At 38.5% G+C, this 10931-nt stretch overlaps 2 protein-coding genes across 3 annotated transcripts; both read left to right on the forward strand.

Annotated features, from left to right (window-relative positions):
- Positions 1-2045: 2045 nt before the first annotated feature.
- Positions 2046-4941, forward strand: LOC132974167 (betaine--homocysteine S-methyltransferase 1-like). Its single transcript, XM_061038026.1, has 9 exons — positions 2046-2125; positions 2229-2295; positions 2744-2876; positions 2996-3108; positions 3210-3401; positions 3498-3645; positions 3742-3924; positions 4135-4363; positions 4572-4941. The coding sequence occupies exons 2-9, from the start codon at positions 2275-2277 to the stop codon at positions 4675-4677; spliced, it is 1125 nt and encodes a 374-aa protein (XP_060894009.1). The 5' UTR covers positions 2046-2125; positions 2229-2274; the 3' UTR covers positions 4678-4941.
- A 682-nt stretch (positions 4942-5623) lies between these two features.
- Positions 5624-10094, forward strand: LOC132974168 (betaine--homocysteine S-methyltransferase 1-like). 2 transcript variants are annotated; one of them, XM_061038027.1, is made up of 9 exons: positions 5624-5784; positions 6593-6725; positions 6903-7015; positions 7112-7303; positions 7551-7698; positions 7795-7977; positions 8164-8392; positions 8527-8651; positions 8951-10094. In XM_061038027.1, the coding sequence occupies exons 1-8, from the start codon at positions 5767-5769 to the stop codon at positions 8609-8611; spliced, it is 1101 nt and encodes a 366-aa protein (XP_060894010.1). In that variant the 5' UTR covers positions 5624-5766; the 3' UTR covers positions 8612-8651; positions 8951-10094. The 2 variants fall into 2 exon arrangements, with proteins under 2 accessions (XP_060894010.1, XP_060894011.1); XM_061038028.1 differs by having other exon boundaries at positions 8527-8611; positions 8953-10094.
- Positions 10095-10931: the final 837 nt, after the last annotated feature.

Consider the following 10931-nt stretch of genomic DNA (forward strand, 5'->3'; position numbering starts at 1 on the left):
GCGCATTTATTAACGTCATCGCGAGAGGGTCGTGCGGACCCATGTGACACTGGACTGAAAGTAAAAACTTCAAAATGAGAGAGTAGCTATAGATGGCTATATAGATTCTTCTGAGAGGCATTTATATTGTGCAAACTGTATCCCATTACTTCCTACCCACATTCAGACAACAACTGCTATTAATGCTTATAATACTACTGCTATGAATAATATACTCAGTCCCCCCAGAAGTTAATTATAAATAAATGTTTATATTGTATAAATCAATTCTTAATGTGCTTTATTCACCTACATTAATTATGTACTTTAAGAGGAGTAATGGCAATACTTTTAATTCAGTATCAATGCCTAGTAAAACCCCTTGTTGTATCTAGTGCATAAAACAATTTCTTCACGGGTTTGCAAACAAATACAATGCCTTATAATATTAGACTCCCTCTTTTATCCAAATGCTAATTATTTCAGTGTATTCTAATACTAAACCGCCTCTATTTAAAAAATAAATAAATATGGGGACATTTCTGGTAAACTATGGTCAAACTTAATTGGCTCAGATGACAGACTTCAATGCACATGTCTCTGTTTTATCTTGCACTCAAAGCAATGTCTTCAAAGGTTTGCAAACAAAACATAAAGGTTATAATACTAGACACCCAATTTTATCCATTTTATAAATATGGGGAAATCTCACTTAAAGATTTTTAGAAATCTTTTCGATATCATTTTCCCTGTTGTTTCCTATGTTTTCAAGGGTTAAAAACAAATCCAATGGATTTCACTGATATACCCTCCATAAACAAATATGGGGAAAATTCACTTTGCTCAAAGTAGGCACAAGCCACCAAAATCAATGTATTTTTTTGTGTTTTTGATTGGAAATAAAAGTAATTTATTCATAGGTTTGCTGACAATTCCAATGGATTCCACCTAGAGACACTCTCTATTAGCCTATAAACAAATTTGGGGGAATTTCACTGGAAAAAATAGAAAACGGGGAAATTAACATTGAGTAAGGTTGTTAGAGCAAAGAAAATCTTTTTTGAAGGGAAATTTCCCAATAAATGATTTTAGGGTCGTAGCGTATCTATTATTACAATCAATTGGGCTTGTATACAAACGTATGAACACATAGCTGTGCAATATAAAACAGGGAAATATTATACATTTTGGTAGTTTGTGCCAAGTTTGAGCAAGGATTACTTTTTACAGTGTAATTCCCCACATATTTATTTATAGGTTAATGGAGGTGTCTTTTAGTGGAATCCATTGGACAGGGGAAATAATTGTTTGAGCAAAGATTTCTTAAAATGTTACAGTGAAATTTCCCCATATGTATTAATAGTGTAATAGATGGTGTCTAGTATTAGGATCCATTGATTTGTATACCTATATAAAAGTTGTTTTTATGTGCAAGAAGAAACTGGTAAAATGACATGGTACCTTCATTTTTTTACAGCGAGATTTCTCACCGAAAAAGCATACTAAAAGGTTTTCTATTAGTGGAGTCAATGGGATTTGTGGGAAAACCTATGAAGAAATTGTTTTGATGTGCAAGATAAAGCAGGGGAAATAACATGGCATTCTCTTTATGGAGCCAAGTTTGAGCAAAGACTGTACTCGCTAAGAACAAAGGTAAGCTGCATTGGATAATTCGTTTAACAGAGAAGTCATCAGTGGCAGGCTTTGTTTATTTCTCGGTATTGTAAATATTTGTCATTTTCTGTTGCATAGCATTATACTTAAATAATCTGTCATTTATTAGATACTGAATTAAGATTAGTCATTATAACATAATAAATAGCCTAATATATAGGCCTATGTACATTTTGTTATGAGCATTATTGTTACTTTTATTTTTATTCGTCGTGACACGAGTATTATTTCTCTGTATATGGCAGGGAGCAATGGCAAACAGGCATGGGAAACAGTTTGAACAATAGAAATAACTCTGACTCTGTCTGTCTCTTTATCTATCGCTACTCTTTTGCAGGGCTTTTATTTTGAAGTATTTCCTTTTAGTCCAGCGTCACATAGATCCGCATGACCATGACCCCCGTAAAGGCGCTGATACATGCGCAGGAAAGATCAAACGGTGGAGGTGTAGGTGACAGGACAGGAGTCCAAGGTAGATGTAGTGATAGTAAATTGTGCCATGCCAATATCCTTATGTAATGTTTTATCGTTAACAGTTCATTTCCAAATGTCATTTCGTCCTCCCACGCAAACAGTATAGACAGTCCATCAGCAGCAGTTGGGACCTAAGACTTTGTTTCAATGGAGAGCAAGACGAGAAGGGTAAAAAAGAACATTAACACTCATTTATTTACCATACTTTGCATACTGGTTTATTCATTTCTGTGCTCATTTTTAATAAATCGATGTTTTTACTTAACTATTAAGGAGGTTAATAGCTTCTTAAAGCACTTAGTAGGCCGAAAGCAAAATAGTACAAGTCTGCAAGAGTTTAGGTGTGTAATATGTTTGGATGATCATATGTTGTCGTTTTTTATCATTGTTCACAATAGTAGCCTATACGGATTACGTGGATTTTAATTATTTCTTCTCCCTATTGTGAGAGAATAAAAATATTCCTATAAAGACTATTTAAAAAATTAATAATTTCAGGTGAGCAGAATGCAGCTGACATACCTGTACATCTTACACCTGAGCTGTGTGTGTGTGTGTGTGTGTGTGTGTGTGTGTGTGTGTGTGTGTGTGTGTGTGTGTGTGTGTGTACACTTAGGGTATTTTGGAGCGCCTGGATGCTGGGGAGGTCGTTGTAGGTGATGGAGGTTATGTTATGCAGCTGGAGCGGCGTGGCTATGTGAAGGCTGGACATTGGACACCTGAGGCTGCTGTCGAACATCCTGAAGCAGGTACATGTGGTGTTACTGACTCATGAGTACATTCTTACAAGGCACCTAAAGGCAAAGATAATCTGAATATCCTATGCTTTGTTTTTAACAAAATCCAATCTTTCTATTTTTTATTTAAGTGCGGCAGCTGGCCAGAGAGTTTCTGAGAGCTGGAGCCAACGTGATTCAGACATTCACCTTCTACTGCAGTGAGGATAAGCTGGAGATCAGTGGCAATGTCACCAACATCACTGTCAGTGGAGAAAACACCATCATGCATTTTGTGTTTTATACATGATAATAAGATTCTCACATCAGTTTGGTGTTTCTCCAATGTGCTCTTGTCTGATCCAGGGGGCTCAGATCAATGAAGCTGCCTGTGACCTGGCCAGGGAGGTGGCCAATGAGGGAAATGCTTTGGTGGCTGGGTGCGTGTCTAAGACTCCCTGTTACACGAACAGTCACAATGAAACTGAGGTCAAGGCCATCTTCAAGAAACAGATGGATGACTTCCTCAAAAAAGACATTGATTTCTTTATAGTGGAGGTAAGAGCAACAGGTTATGTGATTATGTTAGGGGTTTTTTTTGTTATTGATTTTATCAGAAATTGTAAAGAAATTCCAGTCATATTTCTCCTGCAGTTTGTTGACCATGTGGAAGAGGCAGTGTGGGCAGTGGAGGTGCTGAAGACCAGCGGTAAACCAGTGGGTGCAACTCTGTGCATCTCTCCTCACGGAGATATGAGTGGAGTCCCGCCTGGAGAGTGTGCTGTTAGGCTGGTCAAAGCTGGTACACTGAGTTTCTCCTTGTATAGTACAAAACATCAAGTCTGGATTCATCTTTAAGCTCCATAATCTGAACATTTCTTCATGTGTTGATGTGCAGGAGCTGACATTGTTGGAATAAATTGCCACTTGGACCCTCTGACGTGTGTCCGTACAGTGAAGTTGATGAAAGAAGGATTGGAGAAAGCTGGTCTCAAAGCTCATCTCATGGTCCAGCCTCTGGGCTTTCACACACCTGAGTGTAACTTTGGTGGATACACCAGCCTACTGGAGTACCCCTTTGGTCAGCATTTTATTTTGTGTACAATTACATAAATACAAAAACATGCATTCATCCACAATATTACTCAGTAACATTCAGTATATTACTATTCAGTCACATTAATCTGCAGTATTGTTTGTGAGTGTATTGCAACATTTTTAAAGTTCCCATATGCTTATTATCGTCAGTATAATAAAATGCTTAGACTTAGGTATCTGACTTTCCTTTCAGCAATGGAGACCAGAGCAATTACTCGCTGGGACATCCATAAGTATGCCAGAGAGGCTTACAATGCAGGAATTCGCTACATTGGAGGCTGCTGTGGATTTGAGGCATATCATATCAGAGCCATAGCTGAAGAGCTGGCTGCAGAGCGAGGATTCCTCCCACCAGCTTCAGAGAAACATGGACTCTGGGGAGCTGCACTGGAGATGCACACTAAACCCTGGGTCAGAGCCAGGTAAGACTGAGCAGAAACATTATACTTAAAATACAGCTGCTCTAAATACTTCAACAGAGACCATGATCAGTATTTATTTTTGGTGCCTAGGTGGCATAGTAACAGTTGCAAACAAAAAAGAAAATGATAGAGGAGACCTGATGATTTGTGTGTTCCTGCTCTGCACAATGCTTGTTTACAATAAACTAATCAACCACTTATATCTTAGATCTCGTCGAGACTACTGGGAAAGCCTCCTGCCTGCTTCTGGACGTCCCAAATGTCCTTCCATGTCCACACCTGCCGCTGATTATGACAAGAAAATGGAATCTTAACATGTTATCACAAACTGTAGTGCCTACCATACAATTACAGTATTATCTGGCAGCAACCAGCCTTTCTATCTTTACTTGGTTTCAGTCTTCAGTGATTTGTCAGATTTTCTCTTCTTTTAACCTTTTAACCAGCTTTACATAAGAACACAGTTGGTTTGTTTTCAATGATGGTAATTATAAAGAAACAAATTTAAAAATGTCACATGTATTGATTTATTGTCATACTAAATATTTCATTTAACAATAAATACACAAAAACATTAATTCACTGCTCTCCCATTTGTTTCATTTATTTTAAATAAAACATCAAAATGTGTCATCTGGATGTCAGTCTTGCTGGCTGCAAACAAATCTACCTACAAGTACAAATAAAGTCACCTGAACCTGAAGTAAACTGTGTTACTGTTGTGCATTGACACACAATGTCTGTTTCTGTTGCACGATGATTATGTTTCTCCATCCAAACCGTCAAAGTTTAATTTCTCTAGAAATGCATTGACATGGATGTAGTCATACTTAAACTCAAGGAATCAGTGCACAAGAATCAGTGATAAATGATTATCTTTTTCCAGTTGTACCTTTGGAGTTCCTCAGGGAACAATCGTGGGACCAATTTTATATAGTTTCATATTAATGACCTGCCCCTGATTTGCCCATACGTCCATTTCCAGTAGTACGCAGCTGACACAGTTATGTACACCAAAAGAAGAGCGCAAGCTGCTTACAAGCTCTGCAGCATTGAGCAAAGTATCAGATTGGTAAACTCACTGTTGTCTGGGTATAAACAAAAAACAAATCTAAAGAAATTCCGATAATTCTTTTTTTCTTCGGCAAAAAATGTTTGAATAAAAATGTGCAAGCAGAACGTTAGATCAAAATAAGAAATCAAGGGAACAGCTTGGACGCGGATCGTGTGAAAGGGGAGTTATCGCTTTTGGACCTTGTATGAAAAGCATACATGAAAAGCCTCTGAAGCTTCACGGTGTGGCTGGTGCGTGACAGTCATTGAGTTTTTCACCTGTAGAACATCTCTTGGAGACCTGATACAGATTTTAATTCATTTTCTCTGATTTGTTTGCAAACTCTACGATGGAGAGCAAGAGAAGGGTAAGTAAAAAAAAAAAAGTTAAAACTTTTTCTCGTTCTTTGTTTTTGTCTTGAGCAGGTGGTAGGCTGAGTCTGGAGTCTCATGCAGTTAGATAACACTAAGGAGTGCATAAAACAAATACCAGAGTGAAGTTAAACCTTAATGTCGGTTTAAGGAAATCATAATCTACACAGCATTGAGAAGCAAAATGTCAGTGTAAAGTGGTAACCTACATTGCAAACCGAGATTATTGATTAAACAGGCTAACTCCCCCCCGATGAATACAGAGTTAGATTTTGTTTAGTATGAGCGATCAGCAGGCAAGAAGCATGCTTCAGAATATCATTGCATTGGCAGTAGAGAAGTGAGAAAGACAACAATGTGACAGCTTGTTTGCATGTGTGTTTTTGTATTAAGGGTGGGTTGTAAATCTTCATAACTTTTTGAGTATTTTAGAAAAAAACTCAAACACTTAAAACAAAACAAAAAATCACATTTCCAGGAGACTTAAGAACAGCAGTGCATCAAGACATTACTATTTCAGGTATTTCATGCCTGAGTAACCTGTTCTTACACTTCAGCGTGAAGGGACATGCAAACTGCCAGTTTGTGAACACGTCTCTTTTTTAACATAAATTAACCGCATGTTTGTGTGCGTGTGTGTGTGTGTGTGTGTGTGTGTGTGTGTGTGTGCGCGTGTGTGTGTGTGTGTGTGTGTGTGTGTGTGTGTGTGTGTGTGTGTGTGTGTGTGTGTGTGTGTGTGCGTGCGTGTGTGTGTGTGTGTGTGTGTGTGTGTGTGTGTGTGTGTGTGTGTGTGTGTACACTTAGGGTATTTTGGAGCGCCTGGATGCTGGGGAGGTCGTTGTAGGTGATGGAGGTTATGTTATGCAGCTGGAGCGGCGTGGCTATGTGAAGGCTGGACATTGGACACCTGAGGCTGCTGTCGAACATCCTGAAGCAGGTAAAAAAAAAAAAAAACCTGCCAGTGACTTGATGAAACTAGAACTCTCAAAGGGGCGGTTTTCTGTTCTGTCATTTATTAACATATCAGAGTTGATCCATATCAAGCTCTTATTATCTGTGCTGAATATTTCTGGATGAGTTTTTCAAATTGGCCACTCTTCTCCGTCTCTGTCAGTGAGGCAACTGCATAGGGAGTTCCTGAGAGCAGGGGCCAGCGTGATTCAGACATTCACCTTCTACTGCAGCGAGGATAAACTGGAGATCAGTGGCAATGTCACCAACATCACTGTCAGTGGAGAAACTTTGAGAGTCAAATTAGAAATTCTGAGAACATAATTCTTGTGTTTACAAGAAATGATAAATATCCACTCTTGTCTTATCCAGGGGGCTCAGATCAATGATGCAGCCTGTGACATGGCAAGGGAGGTGGCAGATCAGGGGGGCGCATTGGTCGCTGGGGGTGTCTCTCAGACTCCATGTTACGTGAAGAGTCACAGCGAGAAGGAGGTCAAGGCCATTTTTAAGAAACAGATGGATGACTTCCTAAAGAAAGACATTGATTTCTTGATAGTGGAGGTACGTACAGTTGATTGTTGTTCCTTAACTTCAAGTCATGTCAACATTGAACCAAATGTCTGAATGGATCATGCATCTCTACTGACCTTGTCTGCCTTGCCCATCAGCAAATTACCGACATAAAATGAGAAACTAGGGGTTTGAACATTCACATTGTGGCAAAAGGAAAGAAGTTTATCAACTTGTAATTTTTAGGGCTCCTTTTTATTAGCCAAGTCATATTGATCAAAAGCATTTTTCTCTGCAGTACTTTGAGCATGTGGAAGAGGCAGTGTGGGCAGTGGAGGTGCTGAAGACCAGCGGTAAACCAGTGGGTGCAACTCTGTGCATCTCCCCTCAGGCAGACATGAATGGAGTCCCGCCTGGAGAGTGTGCTGTTAGGCTGGTCAAAGCTGGTACACTGAGTTTCTCCTCGTATAGTACAAAACATCAAATCTGGATTCATGTTTAAGCTCCATAATCTGAACATTTCTTCATGTGTTGATGTGCAGGAGCTGACATTGTTGGAATAAATTGCCACTTGGACCCTCTGACGTGCGTCCGTACAGTGAAGTTGATGAAAGAAGGATTGGAGAAAGCTGGTCTCAAAGCTCATCTCATGGTCCAGCCTCTGGGCTTTCACACACCTGAGTGTAACCACACTGGATACGTCAGCCTACCGGAGTTCCCCTTTGGTCAGCATTGTCATTGAGCATTGAGTAGAATGTACTAATATTTTTATATGTTGGAAAAATGTTGTTGGTTTGAAACATTTGGTCTAAAATGTTATTGTCCTTGTGCATATTAATTCCATCTTACTCCCTATACAACAACATCCAAATAAGAAAATGCCTAAAATTCAACATCTGACCTCATTTTAGCTTTGGAGACTAGATCACTAACTCGCTGGGACATCCATAAGTATGCCAGAGAGGCTTACAATGCAGGAATTCGCTACATTGGAGGCTGCTGTGGATTTGAGGCATATCATATCAGAGCCATAGCTGAAGAGCTGGCTGCAGAGCGAGGATTCCTCCCACCAGCTTCAGAGAAACATGGACTCTGGGGAGCTGCACTGGAGATGCACACTAAACCCTGGGTCAGAGCCAGGTAAGACTGAGCAGAAACATAGCTGCTCACATCAATATTACACAAGACAGCAAAGGAGGGTAACACGAGGTGGCATTTTAATGTTATTTAAATGTTATGGAGCAAAGATATTTAGGATCCAATTTTTATTTCAGGGCTCGTCGAGAGTACTGGGAAACCCTTTTGCCTGCTTCTGGACGTCCCACATGCCCATCTATGGCCACCCCAGCAGATGAGTAAGTGAGAAGATCATCAGTCGCAGGAACAGGACTATCAGGGTCTGTACATTATTTAGTAGTAACCTTGTACTACAATTTAATTTAAAGCTTGTGTGGTTGTGAAACAGAATTTAATATTGACGCCTCTTTATGAGAAACCAAAGCCAAAAAGGCCGTCATCATAAAGATTGATTATTTATTTTTATTGCCTGTAACTGCAGTCTAGATGTTTACTTGCTAACGTATAGCACTATTTCTTTGGAACTGGCCTAACATTTTATCTATCTATAAAATGGTTACAATTCTTCACAGCACTGCCAAACCTCTTTCTTAACACAAGTCTGCTTTTTCAACTTTCGACAGGGGCATTGAAGAAAAAAATGTGCTCTCATCTCCCATAGCCAAGGATCCCTCTGAGCACAAAGTGTAATCATCTACCTTTTAAATGACTGTAGATAAACTGTAAACTTTTTAACCTACATGGTCTTTTGCTTTTGTCTATATCTTCTTTATACGTGCTTGAGTAAAGATGTTTCTGTAAACATTTGAAAGGATATAAATGTAGCACAGTAAACTTTATTCTTATTAAACCTTATACATGGCTCTCAACACTTCTCAGTTATCGTTATCAGCATGTCACTTATTTACATGAATGGGGTAAAAGTCAGGTTACATGAGGATAAAGAATATGGCCTTGAAAGTGAAGTAAATGTTCACAAGAGTGATTGTTATATAAATTAACAGAAATTGTTTCCTCAGCATTTTGTTGGTTTTACAATAGGCCATTAACAACCTGGTCTTTTCTTTCTCAAACAATATGCCTTTCTCCTCTGCTCATCAGCCAAATGTCAAATAGTGTGACAAAGTATGTTGGAGATCACTTAAGTAAACCTACTCACAAAACATGGAAACTGAAGGAAAAAGTGGAAGACTCAAAAGGGTTAATAAATAAAACCCTACACTGAGTATGTCTATAAGTATGTTTTGGAGTTATTGTGACAATTTTGCCCTTGCTTTTTGTAGCACTTGGGTCGTGAGGAGTCCCCACAATTCAAACGTCTAAATTCAGATTTGAACTTTGACCAATAGATTCAGAGTCCTTAACAATTACAAAATGTAACCAATCACATCTCTGTACACCAGAAATAACAGAGGTTGAGACGTGTTATCCAAGTTCCATGTAACCTTTTTGAATCCTATAATCCGTCTATGTTATAACACGTCATACCCTTTTCTTGAATGTTAAATGGAGAGAGACAGCATATGCACCCCATCACAAATGAAAATCAGCAGTGATAGAGATGTTTTTTTTCTTTCCTCTTTTCATAAATGTGCTTTGAGAATCAATTTGTGAATTGATTTAAGCTAAGAATTGAATGTGAGATCAGTCTCAAAATAGTGAAGGATTTGAGATTAAATGTGATTTAATGTGTGACCTGTGCATTCAGAGAGGGAGTTTGACTGGGAAAAAATAAATTCCACTTTGCTTTTACATCTTAAACCAGCCTCAATAAGTCTGTTGTCTTTTTTTCCCTTATTGCCAAGTAGAGGAAAACCCTACACACCGTTGACCAGTTGAATGTAACAATAACAGTTAAAACATATAGAAATCGAAATTCATGAATTGTGAAACAAAAAAGAAACTGGCCCATCTCTGAAGCTATAGCTGACATTTTCAAACACTAATCCATCTTATTTTAAAAGGGTCAAAAATTATACTCCTTTTTCAAAAAGTTTAAATAAGAAGGTCCCCATTTTGGGGGAGGGGTTACTGCCCTTTGTGATGTCATGAAGGGAAAATCTCCAAACAGCCTGTTTGAGCACACATTTTCAAAAAAGTGAAGCAGGCAAAAGACGAAGATTGACTGTACACATTATAGGGGGTTTGTAGACAGGCTATTGTGTTAGAAAACCAAGGTAAATTGTATTTTGCATTATATGTGACAAGAACACAGCATTCTAGGGTTATCATTTATTGTATTTTACAATTGTTTTGTTTTTTTTCCTTTCTAAGCATTAAAGAGATAGATAAGGAATAACGTGAGCAATATTTGTACATTTAAAGGTTGATTTTTGTTTGTAAAGAAAATTATTTTGGTCTATATCTTGTTCAGTTTAATTAGATTTTAATTATGACATGCCTTTTGACAGACGAAGAATTAGTGTGAGCAAAAAGCACCTTAAGTAGTGCACATTAATATGATATTGGCTACTGAATCTCCTGATTACAAATACACATCGACCAATCGCAAACTAGTTTGTTGCAGTGCAGGAAGTGAGGTCCAGATATATTGTATAAATGTGTTATTTGTTCCCCCCCCCCCCCCCCCCCTCAACCTGAA

The sequence above is a fragment of the Labrus mixtus genome, chromosome 5, assembly GCF_963584025.1.
Source record: "Labrus mixtus chromosome 5, fLabMix1.1, whole genome shotgun sequence".
NCBI lineage: Eukaryota > Metazoa > Chordata > Actinopteri > Labriformes > Labridae > Labrus > Labrus mixtus.